The sequence below is a fragment of the Protopterus annectens genome, chromosome 11.part0 (assembly GCF_019279795.1).
Source record: "Protopterus annectens isolate FY-2018-M chromosome 11.part0, PAN1.0, whole genome shotgun sequence".
Lineage (NCBI taxonomy): Eukaryota > Metazoa > Chordata > Ceratodontiformes > Protopteridae > Protopterus > Protopterus annectens.
Genome location: NC_056745.1, coordinates 186,185,178 through 186,205,717, shown reverse-complemented (window position 1 = coordinate 186,205,717; position 20,540 = coordinate 186,185,178). Strand labels below are relative to the sequence as shown.

Here is a 20,540-nt window from a genome sequence, read left to right as displayed (position 1 = left end):
ATGAGGTTTCTGCTTAGTTCGTCTGCCAGAGTATTTATCTTTCCTGGCAGGAATTGTGCCTGCAGATGTACCTGGTAAGTCAATGCTGTGTCCCAGAAAGTCATGGCTAGTCTGTACAGGGGGTAGGAATGAGTGCCTCCCTGCTTGTTTATGTACCACATGACTGTAGTATTGTCCGTCTTTATCAGTAGTTGTCCCAGATGAAGTTGATCCTTGAAGGCTGTCAGGGCATTCTGAACAGCTAGCATCTCTTTTTGATTGATATGTAGATGCATTTGGCTTGCGGACCATATGCCCTGAATATATCTTCCTGCCATGTGGGCCCCCCAGGCATAATCTGATGCATCTGTTGTTAATGTCTGCCTGGCTGAGGGTACAGTGAATGGCTGCCCCTTGTTGTGGTGACGGGCCTTTGCCCACCATCGAAATTCCTGTTGCAGGCAGGGAGTAAGGGTAATTGTTTCCAGGCTGTGGCAATGTTGAGTCCAAACACTTTTTAGATATCATTGAAGTTTCCTCATATGCAGACTTGCATATGGAATTAGCAGAATGCAGGATGCCATGAAGCCCAAAGCCTGCAGAATTTTTCTTGCAGATAACTGGGCCTTTGTTGCCAACAGTCTGAAATAAGTAGTCAGTTGCCTTTGTTTGTCTGGCGTGAGACAGGCCATCTGGGCAGTTGTATTTAAGCTTGCACCCAGGAATATTATCTCTTGAGAGGGTACTAGTTTTGATTTCTTTTTGTTTACTGTGTACCCTAGGCATGTTGGTAATCTTTTTACAAAAGCCAGATGCTGTAGTAGAATGTCCTTGTTCTCTGCTTGAATGAGGCAGTCGTCCAAGTAAGGATATATTTGTATTCCTCTTTGTCTACAGAATGCAATTACTGGAGCCAGGCATTTTGTGAAGACCCTGGGCGCAGTAGATAAGCCAAAGGGCAGTGCAGAGAATTGGTAGTGCATTGAGCCAGCTATGAATCTGACGTATCTTCTGCATGACTGTCTGATTGGGACATACAGGTATGCCTCTTTTAGGTCTAAGGTCACAAGCCAAGCCTTCTTGCTCAGCATGGGCAGAAGCTGCTGCAGCGTCAACATTTTGAATTTTGGAATATCCAGATATGCGTTTAGAATTGATATGTCCAGTATTGGTCTCCAGGCTTTGTCCTTTCTGGGCACCAAGAACAGTCTTGAGTAAAATCCTTGTCCCTGCTCTTGCTCAGGTACTTGCTGAATGGCCCTCATGTCCATGAGGGATGAAACTTGCTTTTGTGCCTCTGCCCATTGATTTTTTGGCAGGTCTGGCAAACCGTGTGCCCTTGGCAGGGTATGGAAGTGAAACTTGTAGCCTTGTGACACTATGCTCAAGACCCATTTGTCCTAGGTTATTATGTGCCAATTTTGATAAAAAAGTGCTAGTTTTCCCCCTAATGGTGCTGCCATTAGATAAGTGCTTGGCGCAGGCAGGGGGAAGTCATTGGGACTGTTTCCTGTATGGCTGTTATTTGTCTTCTCCGCTTTTGGAGGAAGAAGCACCCCATTGTTTAGACCTGTATGCGCCTTGGGGCTGGGATCTGCCTCTAGGCATCTGTATCTGCCCCTTTGTGGCCTGTCTGACACTGGAAAGGACCAATTCTTTGAAGGTCAGTGTCTGCTAAATCTTGGAGGCTGTACCTGTAAGAAATCCTTGACTGTTTGCATAGATTTTGCTTAGTCCTCCATTTTCTTCAACACCTCCTCTGCTTTATTTAACACCAAACAAAGTATCATGCTGTAATGGAGCATCTAATAATTTTGCCTTAACATGATCAGGCAAATTCTGTTCCTTTAACCAAGTAAGCCTCCTGATGACAGAACCTGCAACAGCGGCCCTGCAGGAGAATCAAAACCACATTGCAAAGTATGTTTTCCAACTTGTTCAGCTGCATGCAATAAATCCTGCATTTCTTTGTTTTCTACACATTCAGAATTTATCAACATTTTCTGTTTTGGCAGTGACATAATATATTGCTGATACTTAAGCATATGAAACTGACAATTTAAAGCCCTTATAGCCAAGGTTGCAGAAGTGTAAATCTTTTTTCCCCATCTGTCCAGTGCTCTAGAATCCCTGTCAAAGGGGGTAGGGATTTTTGCAGTGGAAGCCTTGACCTCTTTGGGACCCTGAAATAGTTTCTGGGTCAGCAGCAGGGTTTTTAAAAAGAAATTTATGTGAACCAGGAACCCTGTAGTATCTATCTGACTTAACAGGAGCTGGAGGCAGGGAGTCAGGAGTCAGACTGGACTCTGAAAAAACATCATCTACAATGTCTAACACGGGTGGAATAGCAAGGGGCCTGTGCTGAGGTAGTAAAAGGAAGTATCTGAAACTTTTCTTAGATTCTGAATAATCTTGGCTCTCCCAGTGGAAATGCTCCCAGAGTTTCCCCAAAAGAGTAATCCTCAGGAGCAGAGGCTGAAGGGATAGATTCTTCAGCATTAGAATCCTCATAGGGAGGAAGAGTATTCCTGATCAGAAGAGGAATCAGAAGAAATGGAAACCTGATCTGAAGATTCATATTCTGTCTCTTGCCTAGGCCTCTTATCAGGAAGGGGATGGGTACCCCTGATCAAAGTAATTAGGTCTTCGGCCATTTTGAGCATTTGTTTTTTAGGCATGGAGGCCTGTCCATGTGGCTGTTGTACTTGTTTCTTTGTCTTTAAAGGTGCTTTAGTCTTTGCCTTTGAAGCTGAAGTCGATTTTGCATATAACTGTGTAGGCCTGAAAACACCCTCAGAAGCCGATGACTGCTCAGCAGCTCCAGACTCATCTGAGGGAATAGTTTCTGAGGTTCCAATACTTTGAGTCTCCACAGGCCTAGTCGGCTCCATGTGGGAGTCAGTAGCGGCTTACGGCTCTAAAGTAGTGGGCATCAGGAGCTGCGAAAGTGCCTCACTGAGAACCGGCACACTGGCGACTGGCTTAGAAGAAGCCTCGTCATCAGTTTTGGACCTCGGATGCTTGTCCTTTTCTTTTTCTTTGCGTTTCTTGTGAATTGCGGTAGTCGGATGGCTATCAGACGGCATTGTGTAATTAAATCTTCTGCCAAAATAGTGTAATGCAAAATCGTACCGACACTTAATAGTGCATTGGTTAAATCTAGCACAGAACTGACAATTAGCAACATCGTGGTCAGGGCCTAGGCAAGGAATACAATAGGAATGAAAACCCTTATGAGGTATTTGTTTCCCACAAGAAATACAATTATTAACTTTCTCTGACATCGGTCTGGAGCAAGAAAAAAGTTCCCCCAATGGGGTACTTAGCTTTTAATGAAGACTTCGGATCTGAAATTCGAACACGAAAATCTCAGGAGTCGGCCAACTGGCACTTGCGAACTGCTTTTGCTTCGGGCACCGTGCGGCAAGAAAGACTGAAGAAAATGGCGTCGGCTGCATCTTTTATACCCCCTGGCGCACTGATGTCAGGGAAGAGGCGACAGCAACCGACGCCGGACCTAGACTTTGGAATTCAGGCCGACTGCGGGTAGCCTGCCAGCAGGATAACCCAGTTGTAATGACTGCAACAGTGAAACACGAACATCAGCAGTGGCAAACCCTGCCCTGGATCTAGAAAACAAAGGCAAATGCTTCGTGAAAGTGTGTACAGAAGACCATGTGGCAGCCTCTAAAATGTCTTTAGTAGGGACACCACTTAAAAAGGCTGCAGAAGTGGACGCTGCTTTTGTGGAGTGGGTCCTCACCCCTTGAGGAGGAACCTTGCCAAGAAAGGAACAACAGAAAGTAATACAGTGCACAATTCTTTTAGAAATGGTTTGCTTAGAAATAGCTTTGCCCTCGGCTCCAGGAGCAAAACTGACTAGCTGAGCTGATTTCCAAAGGTCTTTAGCCCTGTCCAGGTAAAACCTGAGCTGTCTGTGCACATCAAGAGAATGCAGGATCCTTTCACCTCTATTTTGAGGATTAGGAAAGAAAGTAGGAAGGTGTATGGATTGATTAAGAGTCAAGCTTGAAACCACCTTAGGCATAAAAGAAGGACTGGTTCTCAGAGAGACATGATCTGCATGGAAAATGAGAAAAGGCTCCACAGCCATCAAAGCTTACAGCTCCAAAACTCTCCTTGCTGAAGTTATAGCCAAGAGGAAGGTCGTTTTCCAAGAGACACACTTTAAATCTGCAGTGGCAGCTGGCTCAAAAGGAGGAAGAGTGAGCTTCTCTAAAACAAAATTACGGTCCCAGGCCAGAGTATGCGCTCTTCTGGGAGGTTTTAAGTTGCTAGCACCTCTGAGAAATATTTTCATCAGGGGATGAGAGAAAATGGGTTGTTCAAAAGAACAGCGAGGAGAAATAGCAAAAGCATGGATCTTGATAGAGGAAAAAGAAAGGCCACCTTGAAGCAAATCAGCCAAGTATTCCAGGATCAGAGGAAGAGTAGGCTGAGAAGAAGAATCCCCTCTAGCCTGCATCCAATGAGAGAATCTTTCCCATATGCCAGCGTAGGGCTTCCTACTGCTAGGCCTCCTGGCCTCACGAAGTACATTAACCACCTGTTGGGAAAAGGAAGAAGAAATAGACTGATTCATACAATGATCCATACTGCCAAATGGAGAGACTAAAGATGAGTATGCAGAATATTTCCCCCTTCAAGAACCAAGACGCCAAGGAGGAAATTGGGAGAGACTGCAAAGCAGTGGATACCAATGCTGCCTGGGCCAGTCTGGAGCTATGAGAATGGTCCTTGGTCTTTCGGCCCTGATCTTCAATAATACTCTGGGAAGAAGAGGAAGAGGAGGGAAGGCATAAACTGAAAGCAGAGTCCAAGGGAAGGACAGAGCATCCACTCTCAAGGCCTTGCTGTGATGCTGTCCGGTGCAAAAAACTGGCAGAAGGTGGTTGTCTGGGGAGGAGAAAAGACCCACCTGAGGAGTGCCCAAACACCGAATGATGCTGTAAAAGACCGTTCTGTTCAGTTGCCACTCGTGAAGATCCAGGGTCTGTCTGCTCAACTGGTCTGCCAGAACATTGAGTCTCCCTGGAAGAAACTGAGCTAGGAGATGCAGGCCCAATGATGCTGCTGTGGACCATAGACTCATGCTCTTGTCTGCACAGGGGGTAAGAATGAGTACCTCCCTGTTTGTTGATGTACCACATGACTGTGGTGTTGTCTGTTCTGACAAGCAGAGTTCCTGGAGAAAGAAGATGCTTGAAAGCCAGTAAGGCTTGCTGAACTGCCATCAACTCCTTTAGGTTTATGCGCAGGTGCATCTGCTGGGCATTCCAACGTCCCTGTATGCATCTGCCATCCAGGTGAGCTCCCCAGGCGTAGTCTGATGCGTCCGTGGTCAGAACTGGAAAGGCATGCCTTTGTTCTGTAGACAGGCTGTCGCCCACCATAGAAACTCTGTCTGCAGACAAGGAAGCAGAGGAATTATCATATCAAGGTCCTGTGTGTGTTGACACCAAAAGTTCTTGAGGTACCATTGCAATTTCCTCATATGCAGTCTTGCATGTGGAGCCATGAGAATACAAGAGGCCATGAATCCCACAACCTGCAGGAATTTCCTTGCAGGGAACTGGGACAGGCTTGCCAAGTCCTTGAAGTAAACCGAAAGAGTTGTCTGCTTCTCCTGGGTGAGATATCATCTGGGCGGGCTGTGTTCAGACTCGCTCCCAGAAATGTTATCTCCTTGGTTGGTACCAATTTTGATTTTTCCTCATTGAGAGTGTAACCCAGGGAAGAGAGAAGAGTCTTTACAAATTCCAAATCCTTTTAACAGCTGTTCCTGAGAATTTGCTTGAATTAGACAGTCGTCCAAGTATGGATAAATCTGAATTTTCTTCGGCCTGCAAAAAGCAATGACTGGAGCCAGGCACTTTGTGAAAACTCTGGGAGCAGTAGATAAGCCAAAGGGCAGTGCAGAGAATTGATAATGTCACTTGCCCACTCTGAAGCGAAGGTACTGCCAGCAGCTTTCCCTGATAGGGATGTGCAGATAAGCTTCTTTGAGATCCAAAGTTACCAGCCAGCTTTGTAGTCGGAAATCAAAAAGGTAAACGGCCGACCGGCACTCGTACAAAATAGCTTCTGCTTCGGGCTCCATTGCAAAGAAGACTGAGGAAGTGCCGTCTGCTGCCTCCTTTTGTATCCGACGTAATTATGTCCTTTACAACAGACGACAGCCGATGTCATATTTACTTACCTTTGGTATTCTGGTCGATCGAGGGCTACCGGGAGCCGGATAACCCACTGGTTAGGACTGCAACAGTGAAACATGATTATCATCATGCAATCCCCGCACAGAAGGCACCCCAGCCGAGAATCGAACCAGAGAACCTCTTGCTGTGAGGTGACAACGTTAACCACTGCAACACTGTGCTGCCGACATGTTGTCTGACTGAATAGCTATCGTCCCTTGAGGTAAGGCAAAATAAAACGTTTGCAATGCTAGAAGCACTGCCCTGAGCTCCAGAACACTGATATGCAGATTGGCCTCAGAGGAGGGAAAAGTGCCTTGGACAGTCTTTCCCAGATAATGCCCCCCATCTGGAAAGCATCCGTGGTCACTATGGCCTTGGGCTGAGGAAGGACAAAGGAATGGCCTAGAAGAATCTCGGACTGCATCCACCAGGATAGGTCGTTTTTGCATCAGCTGGATATAAAAACTAGGTGATTCATGGGGTTGGTTAGAATAGACCATTGGTTGGGCAAGCAGCCACTGAAGAAGTCTCATGTGAAATCCTGCCAGTGGGACTAACATGATCTCTGCTGCCATGGAGCCCAATGCTTGCAGAATTTGCTGAGCCGGTATTTTGCTTGAACGAAGAATTGGGTGAACCTGCGATTGTATTTTCTCCAACCTGTGGAGGTGAAAGAATGCTACACAAGATGGGATCAGTTGAGACTTTGCAAAATTGACAGTGATGCTCAACTGTTGAGATAGCTCCAGAATGAAGTCCATTGTCTTTAGAAGTAGATGCCTGGTGGAAGTGGTGAGGAGCCAGTTGTCTAGATAAGGAAACACCTGGAATCCGTGCAGCCTCAAATGTGCTGTGACTGCTGCCATGCATTTGGTGAACACCCTGGGTGATGTGGTGAGACCAAAGGGCAGCACTCTGAACTGGTAATGACTGGCTCCCAGCCAAAAGTGGAGAAACTTTGAGTGTCTGTCCATCTTTATGTGGTAAAATGCATCTTGAAGGTCGACAGAGCCCATCCAATCATTTTCCTCTAAGGGGAGTACTAACTGAACCGGGACCATCCAGAATTTTGACTGCTGGACAAATTTGTTTAGAATGCAGAGATCCAAAATTGGTCTCCAGTCCCCTGTTTTCTTTGGCACTAAAAAGAATCTTGAGTAAAATCCAAATACTAACTGGTCTGGTGGGACTTCTTGGATGACTCTTTTTCAAGCAGCTTTTGTACTTCTATTGCTGCTTGATCCCTCTGACTGTGTGGAACGTCAGAGAGTCTTGCTCGGGTTCTCGGGTAAAGGTTGAAGAGGATTGAATAACCACTGGAAATAATCCTCAGCACCCAGGCATCGGTAGTTATACATCTGGCCTCATGTGTAACATCTAGAACTTGTTTGCTTAAATTGGCAGCTTGTGCAGTGGTCAGGGAATAAGCCAGGTTGCCAGATTGAGGGTTTGCAATTGGGGATGCATGAATTCTCCATTCCTCTGGGTCAGGAGTGTTGGGATCTGACTGAGATCCCATGGTGGCAGTGGTGACAGGCTTCGCAGTGCTGGCGTGGCCAGTCTGGGGCAATCAGGATTGTCCTTGGTTTTTCCTCCCTTATTTTGAGCAGTACCCTTGTAATGAGCGGTAGAGGGGGGAATGCACAGACCAAGAGGTTGACCCACTTGGAAGGATAGCGCATCCACTTTCCAAGCCTTGCTGTGAGGTTCCCTGGTGCAGAATTTGCTGAGCTGATGGTTGGAGAGGGAAGCAAAGAGGTCGACCTTCAGGGTGCCCCATTTCTGGGTTACACGGGGTGAAGGTTCTTTGGTCTAGCTGCCACTCATGTGGGTCCAGAAGATGTCTGCTTAAGTTGTCTGGCAGAGAGTTGACAGAGCCTGGAAGGAATTGTGCTAGCAGGTGTAGTTGCATGGCTGAGGCAGTGTGCCAAACAGGTCATGGCGAGCCTGAACAGAGGGTACGAGTGAGTCCCTCCCTGCTTGTTGATATACAGTCTAAAGGCTGTCTGAGCTTGCTGAACTGCCAACATCTCTTTTTGGTTGATGTGCAGATGTATTTGGTTTGGGCTCCACTGGCCTTGAATGCACCTGCCGTCCAGGTGTGCACCCCAGGCATAGTCTGATGCATCTGTGGTGAGGGTCTGGGCGGCAAGGGGTTGTGAGAAGGGTAAGTCCCTTGTTGTGGTTGCATGCTGCTGCCCATCAAAGGAAATTTATCCTTAAGCAAGGTATCATTGGTATAAGAGTTTCCAGGTCTTGGGAGTGTTGACGCCAAAGGCTTTTTAGGTACCATTGTAGTTTCCTCATATGCAGTATGGCATATGGAAGGAGTAGAATGCAAGAAGCCATGAACCCCAGAGCTTGCAGGATTTTCCTTGCAGATAACAGGGGTGTGGTGGCTAGCTGAGAGAAGGTTGTTAGGTAGGTTCGTTTTTCTGGTGTAAGGAATGCCATCTGGGATGCCGTGTCCAGGCTTGCTCCCAGGAATACAATTTTTTGCATGGGTACTAGTTTGGATTTCTTTTCATTGATAGTATACCCCAGGGAGGTCAGTAGGTCCTTTACAAAGGTCAGGTGCTTTAGCAGCTTTTTCTGACTGTCTGAATCAGGCAGTCATCCAAGTATGGGTAAATTTGAATATTTCTTTGTCTGCTAAAAGCAATGGTGGGAGCCAGGCATTTTGTGAAAACTCTGGGAGCAGTGGATAAGCCAAAGGGAAGGGCAGATAATTGAAAGTGCAGTGATCCCGCCCTGAAACGGAGATATTTCCTGCAAGATTCCCTGATTGGGATGTTTAGGTAGGCCTCTTTTAGGTCTAGGGTGGCTAACCAAGCATCCTTGGACAGCATAGGTAGAAGTTGCTGGAGGGTGAGCATTTTGAATTTTGGTATCAGGAAAGTGTTTAGAATGGATAGATCGAGGATGGGCTGCCAGATGCCCTCTTTTCTGGGTACCAGGAAGAGTTTGGAGTAGAAACCTTGGTCTACCTATTCTGCAGGAACATGCTCTATTGCCCTCATCGAGGGCAGGGAAATGACTTGCTTTTTGGCCTTTGCCCGCTGTTTTGGGGGAAGATCTGGGAACCCTTTTGGTGTTGGTAGAGTGGGGAAATAAAATTTGTATGCCTGGGACACTATGTTGAGGACCCAGTGGTTGTTGGTAATGGTGGCCCAGGTGCTTGCGTGGAAGGAGAGTTTTCCTCCTAGGGGCAAGAGCAGGTGGGCAGAGGGAGGGGGTGGAAGACTGAAGTCATTGTGAGTTCTTACCATGAGGGGGTGGGCTTAGCACTCCCTGGTTTTGAAGAGGAGGAACTCCATTGCTTAGATCTCTGCTTTCCCTGGGGTTGCTGTCTGGGGGGCCTGCTTCCCCAGGGTCTGGGCTGAGCTGACCTGGAGGGACCAGGAAAGGACCACTGCTTGAGGGGCAATGCCTACTGAACCTCGGTGGCTGGACCTGCCAGACGTCCAACTGTCTGCATAGATTTAGCTTTTTCTTCCATCTTTTTTTAAGAACTCCTCTGCCTTGGTGTCAAATAAGTTGTCTTTGTGCAGTGGTGTGTCCAATAGTTTGGATTTGACATGGTCTGGCAAGGGCTGTTCCTTTAGCCAAGCATGCCTTCTAAGGACAGAACCAGTGACTGCTGCCCTGCAAGATGCTTCTAGGGTGTCAAAACCACATTGTAAAGTGTTGCTTAGTTACTTGACTTGCAGACTGCATTGACTCTTGTAACTCTATTTTCTGCACAAGCAGAAAAGGAAGATATTTTTTGTTTGAGGAGTTCCATAGTATGTTGCTGATATTTCAGCATATGGAACTGACAATTTAGTGCTCCAATAGCAAGAGTAGAAGAAGTGTATACTTTTTTTTACCCAATCTGTCTAATACTTGGGAAGCCCTATCTGAGGGGGTGGGATTCTTAGCAGACGTTGCTTTAATTCCTTTAGATCCTTGGGAGATAACCTCGGGGTCAGCAGTAGGATTTTTGAATAGAAATTTGTGAGAGTCAGGGACTCTATAGTACCTGTATGGTTTCCTGGGAGCAGGAGGAAGGGTGTCAGGAGTCAAACTGGATTCCACAAAAATATCATCCACAACATCCAGGACAGGAGGAATGGCCAGAGTTCTGTGCTGTGGAAGATCTAGGAATTCCCAGAGTCTCTTTTTTGACTGAGGGTAGTTCTGACATTCCCATATGAAATGTTCCTTTAAGGTATGTTGGGTTTCCCCAAAGGAAAAGTCCTTGGGTGGACAGACGGACGGGATGGATTCCTCTGCATCAGAATCCTCATAAGCTGAGAGGGGTTGCATATCTTCATAATCAGATGCATCAGAGTCATCGGACTCCTGTTCAGATAAAACTACTGGGGACAAATCTCTTTCTTTTGGAAGGGGTAGCATGGCTTCCCCTAATATGCATTAAAAGGTATTTTGCCATTCTGAGCATCTGAAACTGAGGCAAGGAAGCAGGTGCCTAAGACTGGGTGGTCTGTTTCTTGGGTGTGCTTCGTACACTGGGCCTTAGAAACTCGGTAGTTTTCGAAAGAACGGTAGACGTGAAAGAAGTCATCTGTGTCGAGAATCTGTAGTGCGAAGTACTTCTTCAGAAGCCAGTGCCAGCTCAGCGACTACAGACCTATCCAAGGTAGATATCCTTAGTCGATGAAGAGTCTCGAGGCATACTGGATTCCAAAAGGGTCTCAGTAGCGGCCTGCGAATCCACAGAAGTGGGCATCAGGGGCTGCAAAAGCACTTCAATGAGGACTGGAGGACTGACGACTAGCTTAACGGAAGTGTCGTCAGCAGTTTTGGACCTGTGCGGTCTGTCTCTGTCTACTTTTTTTGGAAGACCTGTTGTCGGATGGCTTACCGAAGCCATATCGGAATTAGAGGACTGAGAGCAAAATTATCTAGCTACAGTAAGGGCCCGATGACGTATAGTTCTGGTGTTGAACAGAGCACAAAAGCGACAGCAGGGGATGTTGTGGTCTTGGCGTAAGCAAATGACGCATTAGGAATGAAAATCTTGGTGTGGTATTTGCTTTCCACAGGCTAGACAAATGTTAACTTTTTCTGACATCGGTTAGAGCAAGAAAAAAGGATCACCAACGGGGTACTTAGCTTTAGAAGACTTCAACTTAAATTCCGGAAATTAAAAACTCAGGTAGCGGCCGACCGGCACATGTGCAAACTGCTTCTGCCTCCTTGGCAAGAAAGACTGATGTAATGGCGTCAGCGGCCTTAAATTATAACACTGACAACCTGACGTCAGTCCTGGAGCTACGGCAACCGATGCAGAAATACTAAGCCTTTGGTATTCGGGCCGACTGAGGGCTACCCTGGCAGGGATAACCCAAATGTGATGACTGCAACAGTGAAACATGAAGATCAATAGAACTTTCCTTGGCTAGTTCTTTCTTGGTGGCCGCCTCTACCACCATGGTATCAACTACCAAGCCTTTTGCTCAATGTGAATGGTCCTCAGGGGCGGAAAGTATTTTGTCAGGTCTCCGAGGGACAGGTTCTACAGAATCAGGAGCCTTCCAAGCCCGCTGAGTAATCAATTTAATTAGGTAGTCAATGGGTGGGGTCATTAGGTAGTCAATGGGTGGGGTCACCCAGGAGATAGACGGGCGAGCAACAAAGGCCTGCAAGTACACGGATTCCTCAAAGGAAGGGTCTTTGGTCTTCCGATCACCTTGTTTTAGGATCTCAAGACAAAAATGTCTCTGAAGGAAACGTCTTCTGGGGGTGACCGTGGGGAACCCTCACCCTCATCAAAATCTGTGTCCTGGATGATGGATTCTTTGGAAGAATCAATGTGTTTTCTCTGACACAATCTCTTCCGAGGTGGCTCTTCAGTGGGAGCATTTGAAGAGGACTCTGAAGGGGAGACATCTTTAGTAGGTAAATCTTGTGACCTTGGAGCTCGCTGTCCAGGGGTAGAGGTTGATGGTAGAACTGATAAACCTGGGATCAAAGAGAGAGTCCAGTAACACAGGAGCCACCCGAGAAGAGGCAGTGGCCAAGGTTTTTTGCATGGCTTGAAAGGTAGGAACCCCTGAGGGACAGGAGCCCAAAACAGAGGTCATACCTTGCCTCAACAGACCCACATGACAAACCGGAATGGAGGACGTGTCCTCTGTTGTCGCAGCCTGAAGAGACAAGGCCAGCTCCACAGAAAAAAATTGGAGCCGACCCAAGCCCCTCAGGCCTGACGGCAAAGCCACAGTCCCAGGGACCTATTGATCCGGAAGGCACCGAAGGCGTCAGAGCCATACCTGGTGCTGAAGACACAAGGGTAATCGATTCCAAAGTAAATGGAACCTGTGAAGTTAGAGTTGAGAGCTCTAAAGCCTGTAAAGAAGAGGTTAGATAAGGAGAGTAAGAAGGGGTCATGGGAGAGAAATCCCCTGCACCAGAAGGAAGAGGGGGCTGGGAAGATGAGGCAAGACCCTTGGCTGGCAGGATCTGATCCACCAACTTTACAATGTCAACCTCTGAAAGACTTCTGGAGGAACGAACGGATAATCCAGGAGGAGACTTGGGTCTTTCTAGAAAGGGAATAAGGATCTGTCCAAGAAAGGGATCAATAGAGGGGGGAATAAGCAGCCCTGGGCTGAGTAGAAGTGTCAGGCTTCGGCAGAGAGGATGGGACAGAAGGTCCAGAACTCTGTGGAGCTGTGGGAGATATCAGCGCTGATACCACATCTGTGACAATTGGTGCTGGTGTTGGAACCATAGCCAAAATGGGAGGTGTAGGAGTCATAGTTTGAGTTAGTGTAGTGGTCAGGGTTAATGGCACCAGTAAGGGTAACAGTACTGAAGAGTCGGTCTGTTCCGAAAGCTTCGGAACCTTAAATTTTGATTAGTTAGATTTTTGGTTACAGGAACCTGCAGATGCATGCTTGTGCTTTTTAACAGCCAGTGCCAAAGGAGATGCCGGCACCGAACGGGAAGCTTTAGAACCAGTGGCTGGAGAAGACTAGTCGACCTTGGACAAGGCTTCTTAGAAAGGGGCTTTAAGAAGTCTTTTGAGGATAAGCTTATTTCTGCATTCTACCAGGGCTCTATTATTGAAACCCTGGCAGACTGTATAGTCAGTAATCAAATGGAGCGCCCCCAAACAATATACACAACAACCATGACCGTCTGAGTTTGGCATTTTCTTGCCACACTCTCTACATTGTTTAAATCCAGTAGCAGAACTTTTAGATTTTTCCTGCCATCACCCTAAAGTAAAATCGCAGGACATGCAGAAGAAAAGAAAGAGGAGAAAAAGGAACCAACAAGCAGTCACACCACAAAGGAAAGCACTACCAGCAATGGTAGGAAGGATTACCTAACTGTAAAATAGAGGGAGGAAGGAAACTACCAATGATGGAAGTGGAGATTACCAACGGTAAAGGGAAATGTAATGCACACACTCACACTAAGGGTAGACCAGAGAAATAATGGGCAGTAAGGAGTTTAGAGATTAATAACAGTTATAGAAAAAAGGAAGAAAAAATAAAGTTTTATTTGTCTACGAGAGAGGAGTTGGATGACGCATCTTGCTGCAAGAGCAGCAAAAGAGATCTGAGATAATGCAGAGAGGGGCATTATGGGTAGACTTGTAGCTCGAGAGATTTTTTTGGTTGACACAAGCTATACAATGGCTGGATCAGTTTGAGGATTGGAACCGTAGACTGACAAGTCAAGAATAGATGAAGATTGACAACATCAGATCACATGTTCAGTTAGAGGAACAGGAATGAGCTGCTGCTTGCCTCAATTCACTGATGGTTGTAAACATCAGGAGTGCAGTTTCCAGCAAAAGTACATGGAGTAAATTCTAAGTCTTAAAAGGACTCTGAGCATAAACAGTACTTGTCTTTACCAAGAAGTCAGTTTTGCTGAGGAGTGACTGAGTTGTACATTAAAAAATCAGTTAATGAGCAGAATAATATTAAAAGTGAAAGACATAATGCCAGAAGACAGAACAGCCCAGTAAGAAAAAGAACATGACAGTCATAAAACAAATGCAACTGAAAGAATTTCCTACAATAACCCCCCCCCCCCACACACACAAAAAAAAAAATCTTCCCACTGCAGGGACTGGGGAATAGAATTATTTTCCTGCCCCTTAACAGGAGTCAGGTTTGTCAAAAACTGATTTTTCCTGTACTTTAACAAATATAACAATTAACAAATACAAGCAGAATAACAAGAAAATAATGTTGCAAGTATTTGTGCCTCAGAAAAAAATAGTTATCCACAAAAAATAGAAAGTCGGTCATATTTTATTGTAGACTTACTTAACAAGAGGGAAAAAGGAAATTAGTTATAAAACAAATGACAATAAAACATTTTGTACATTCATGTAAAACAAATAAATAAAAATATTTCCACTGCAGGCACTGGGGAACAGAATTATTCTCAAATCCCTTCCATTCCAGTAGTGGCTGTCCATATGAAACTGCAAGGATCGCTAAGTGCAGTGACAGTTTTGATACTTCAGAAATTGTATGGGGAGGGGACTGTCAGTTCATCTTGGACTACAAAAGAATAATTTGAGCATAGGCCTGCAATTTAGTTACTTTTTTTGGTTGCAAGTGTATAACTCCTTAGTATAGTGTAAAACGGGCTAGAAGACAAACATAAATGAGGGTCATTCCAGGAAAAAAATGCAGCAGTCCTGTTACCAGAGGTATATAAAATGACATTGACCAACATTAATCCCATCATACATCACTGGGATAGGAATACAACACTACTTCCTTATGTCTAGCATAGCCCATATAAAGCAGACTTGAAATTGATTATGGGAAAGAGAAAGGGTTGAAGAAAAACAAGATCACGTTAATAGGTTAAGCCCCACTGGCAACCATTTGTAAGAAGCACTCAATAATTAGCTCAGCAAACAAAGATATACTGAAAAATAGATTTGTTTTCAGTTCTAAGGTGTTTTCCTTTAAATGAGTTATCATATGTGTAGGGGAAATGTGGAAAATAAAGAAAGAACAATGGGTAAAGCAATGCTGTCAGCATATCCAACTTAATATCCCAAAATGTAGGAAACCTAGAAAAAAGACCAGTTCTGGGTGTTCTATAACTTACCCGATCATTGACACGGACTAAGTTATGCTGGTTGATAAACTGTACGGCAACTCTGAAAGTTTTCTGCAATAAATCAGGTGCCCGCAATGCCACTTTTTTGACTAAAAGCATTGTACATACTGCTAAATATTCCTCCGGCTGTATTTCTGAAGTTCTGTCTTGAAACACAGTATGAACGACAGAGGTCACCAAGTCTAACTGATCCTAGAAAAAGAAATAAAACAATGGAAAAAGAAATGAAACATACATGTTTAATAATTATAACCACAGAGAAAAATATAAAAGACTAATTCAAGCAATGCAGTAAATCTTGCCTTCTGTAAACTAAACATTCTCAAGGCTCGTATGTGAAGAAATCTTCTTACAAGTTAAGTTTCAACAACTGATGACACAAATCATTCATACTACAGTTCAACTAAAAAAAATGTACCCATAAATATATGTTATAAATGGAAGCTATTCAGAACTTACTAATTTACATGAATTTAAATGGCAACCAAATAGCTATAAAATGTACAGCTGCCTTTTACTAGATGTTCTACAGTCCATACTTACCTAAGGCTGTACTCTAACACTACCTTATATGTCCACTATTACATGAGTACAGTTTTAACTCTGGCCTAGGCAATGATGGTAATATTCCAGTATAAACACCCAGATGAAAAACTAGATGATCAAAAAGCTATAACACAACTTAAATGGAAAGCCAAAACCACTAAATAGACTGAGAACTAGTTCTCAAAACTAAGACTAAAACAAAAATAAATTGGATACTGTGGAGAAAACAGGCATCCGGTCACCACGATGTGGGATGAAACAGTATGTTTATTGAAACAGGCACAAAAACAAAACATTTAGGCAACCTCCACTGTTCAACAGCAACAACACATACACGTCTGAAACAGGTGCAAAAAATAAAACGTTTAGGCAAGCTCCACTGTTTAACGGCCACAACACATGCACATAAATGTTTTAATTAAATTCACCACGTTTTCATCTGACAGAAGGACTTCCTCAGATAGTCTTAATAAAACAAGTTGACCTGCTTAAATACCCTTCCTGTTCTTAATTTAGACAAATTAATGTATAATAATTGAGCCTTTAAAACAATTAAAACAATTGAACCATATAATGAAGCAAGAAAACTTTCTTTTTAAAAAGTACAAACCATGTTGCTAATAATTAAAAAAAAAAAAAAAAACACAATACCCAACACAAACCATGGTGAAAGATAAATAAATTAAAGTAAATACAAAAAAATAATAAAAAAGAGAAAGTCTAGAAAAGTTTACATTAAGCTTATGCATTGCTATATCTTAGAAAAGCAGGAATATTGTCCCAACCAATATGCACAACTAAATGAAAATATAACTCTTAAAAATTCTAAATATTAAATAAGTGTACATTATATAAACAAATATAACAAGTGGGAATAATGACTTCAACATAATGGCGACTCTCTCCATATCATCTTGTAATGTTAAAAGTCTCGCAAAGAAAATTATATTAAGAAGTGCAAATAGCAATGCTACAGGAGATGCATTTGGAAAGAAATGAGCATGTGAATTTGATACAGAAAGGATTTCAGGATGGATATTCTGCAGATTTTCAGGGACAAAGAAAAACAGCAGTACCTAAATCAATTGCCAGAAGAGCTAAAGTAGTGACAGAACAGGAAAAAAAAATAATAAAAGCACATATGCAGTAGTAAGGGGCTACTAGCACGCGATGAGGAATATACTGGCAAATATTTATATTTTACCTAAAAAAGTTTTGTACTCATAACATTACATCTGTGTTGTCTATTTTCATTCTTCAACTGATGGGTTCAGATCCGAACCGTCAGATCCTAGTCGACCGCTGCAAAAGAACTCTCCAGCTTTTCCCTTACCTAGAATGCACCAACCCCATTACCTCACATCTTGTTTGCTAGTTAAAGCATAATACAAATAATATGTATACAAAATAGGCATATAAACAGAAAAAGAAAAAGGTTAAATAAGGCTACAACTGGAGCTTTGTCATGCTTGGAGTATACAAAATATTTCATATCCACTCACTCTTCCAGAAAAAAAAACACAAGGAGGGGGGTTTAGTGGGTGGGAAGTTGAAGAATGAACACAGATGGAATGTTATGGTGAGTACATAACTTCTTTATCTGATGTTGTTAATTTTCATTCGGTCCTCAAATGACGGGACAGAGTGCCCAGGGTGGACTGAAGGCAGGATATTCTTAAGCACCACTGGAGCAAATGATGCTCTACCTCTGGATACAAAATCCACTTTGCAATGAGTGATGAAAGTATGATGGGAAGCCCAAGTTGCTGCTGTACATATTTCATCCATGAAAGCCCTTGAATGAAAAACTGAGGAAGCTGCTACAGACCTGGTTGAATGAGCACAAACTTGCTTTGGTGAAGAGATACCCAATCGGTTGTAAACAACTAAAATGCAGCCCACTAAGCCATCTGGCGAGAGTAATTTTAGATACTGGTTTACCCAGTTTCATAACAGCAAAAGAAACAAATAACTGATCAGTAGCTCTGACGTCCTTTGTTCTGTGTAAATAGAAATGCAGTTGCCTATGAACATCCAATAAATGTAACAAATATTCTCTCGTCTGAAAAATTTGGAAAGACAATTAGTAAACTGATGGACTGATTAATATTAGATTCTGAAGCTATCTTTGGCAAAAAAGATGCATTAGTTCCTAATGTAACTCTACCTTTATGAAAAATTAGATATGGGGGGGGGGGGTTCATGGATAAGGCTTGAATTTCAGAAACACATCTGGCTGACGTAATGGCCACCAAAAACAGTTTTTGAAGAAAGAAATTTAAGATCACAGTCATGTACAGGTCCAAAGGGTGGATGAACCAGGGCTTGCTGTACCCGAGTTTGAACCCATGGAAGGGTAGGGGTCTTTAAACAGAGGTCTTAACAGAAGTGTGCCTTGTAAAAGGTTTTACAATGCTTATGAGAAGAGAGTGAGGAATCATCAACTCTAATATGGAAATTAGAAATTGCTGCCAACTGGACTTTAACTGCTGAAGAACTAGCTCCTTGATTAAAATGTAGCATCAATTAATCAAGAATATTATGAAGCAGGGCACAAAAGGGTTCCACATCATTCTGAACTGCCCAGTCTACAAATCTTTTCCATTTACTAGCATAAATTTTCCTTGTAGATGGCTTAAGGGAAAATAACAAAATATGACAGACAGGAGACGAGAGCATAGGCTGTCTGGCTGTTACTAGAAATGGAGAAACCAAGCTGTCAGCTTGAGATTGAGGAGGTCTGGATGTATCACACCTGTCAGGTGAGACAGCAGATCTCAAGCTGGGTCTAGAATCCAAGGCTGATGAATTAAATGAGATCACAGGAAGGGAAACCAAATCTGTCAAGTCCGATAGGGTACAATAAGGATGACTTTGCTCTTTAACCTGGAGGCTCTCTGTAGGAACTGGGGATAAAGTAGACTGGGGGGGGGGCAATCATGGATAACAGCATCCCTCAGTTAACTCCCCCTGTGGGAAGATTAGGGCAGAGTAGCTGCTGCTCTTATTTAATGTAGATGCAAAGATGTAGAGTAGATACAAAGAGATCACAGCAAGGCTGTCCCCGCTGTCAGAAAATCAATTCCGGTGCGCTCTTGAGGGAACCATTCGTGAGGTAGTAGGATGTATCAGCTTAGTTTGTCCACTAATACGTTGGACTTCCCCAGAATATGCATTGCTATGAGAAGTGGTTGGAAGAGATCGCCCATTGTCAAACCCTGAGTACTTCTCGATACAGGAGGTAAAATCTGGTCCCTCCTTGTTTACTGATGTACCATATCAATGACATGTTGTCTGTTTGAATCGCAACCATTCCTGAAGGAAGAGCATTCTGAAATGCCTGCAATGCTAGAAGCACTGCTCTCAGCTCAAGAAAACTGACATGCAAAGCAGCCTCTGCAGGGGACTATGTGCCTTGGACTGTCTTTCCCAGGTAATGCCCCCCCCCTCCAGCTGGGAAGCATCTGTGTAACAATGGCCTTGGACTAAGGGGGAATGAACAAACAGCCTTGTAGGACCTCTTCTAACAGAATCCACCACATTAGATCCCTCTTGCATATATTGGTGATTCATATCAGAGCTGATAAAGGAAGGTAAAGTATTGACCACTGGGAACTCTCATGTGAAATCTGGCTAAGGGTAGTAATGTTATTGGTGCCGTCATTGACCCAAATGCCTGAAGGACCAACTGGGCTGAGATTTTGGTACTTGTGCTCTTATTGTCTGAACTCTGGAGAGGGGAACTGAGGTTACAGTTGATTTTGTGCCGAGCAGTGCGCCTATGAACTTGACTTTGACTTGGTTTTGGATGAGTCTTTTCGTAGTTTATGATTATTCCTAGTAAAGCACGTCTGAATCACTTTTTCTCTTGCCAACATGAGCCGATGCCTGGTCAGGGCAGAAATGAGCCAATCGTCTAAATATGGAGACACCTGGAATTACAGCCGGCCTTAGGCATAGGCGAACTAGGCGACTGCCTAGGGCGTCATTCAGACTGGCCTCAAAGGGCACAAATTTCATTTCTTTATTTAGTATAATAAATTTTTCTCATTCTGTAAAGTTTGCGCTCTTCTCAGCTCCCCGTCTATGAGTACGTCCCAACGGTATTGTGGTGTTTGCACCCTCCTCCCACTTCCGTAGTTCTGTCCATTGGCGCCAGAACCATAGGATGGGGGGCAAACACCCTCCTACTTTTAAAGCTGTGGATTGATCTGAAGGCTTCAGCAATTTAAAAAAAAAAGCAGTGCAAGCGTTTTCTGCTTTAAGGCGGACCGTGAGTGGCATGCATGCACACCGACATGGATGCAAATACATTCCGCACTTGCACATAGAATTTAAGCTAACAATTCTGTTTAATTAATCTTCATGGATCTGAGCAACGGCCGCCTGTTTTCATGCATCTGGGATGATGCAACTGCCAAAAGAGGTGATGAACATTAGTTCTAAAATGCTTATTTTTAGTTTTGCAAAAGGATTGCTCCAGAAACATTAACCGTCTCACAGAGGCTGTACATAGCATTATCCTGATAACATTCATAATATAACCAGGGGAGCAGTTGTATTCACACTCTTTTAAATGCATACTATCATTACTCTCTTAAAAGAGTAAATGCTAACAAGATATGCATGAAACCTATTACTATTCTCCTCAACAGCACTAGACTCCTCCTTTTAATCAAAAAGCTAAGT

The 20,540-nt window shown here is 43.9% G+C and overlaps 1 protein-coding gene across 3 annotated transcripts in view; it reads right to left on the bottom strand.

The window, feature by feature from the left end:
* Window positions 1-20,540, bottom strand: part of LOC122815251 (BH3-interacting domain death agonist-like) — a 450,925-nt gene that overhangs the window by 209,720 nt on the left and 220,665 nt on the right. For all 3 annotated transcript variants that reach the window (XM_044087596.1, XM_044087595.1, XM_044087594.1), the window contains one exon: window positions 15,294-15,497. In XM_044087596.1, the coding sequence (XP_043943531.1) occupies window positions 15,294-15,497 (204 nt within the window). The remainder of the gene's footprint in view (window positions 1-15,293; window positions 15,498-20,540) is intronic.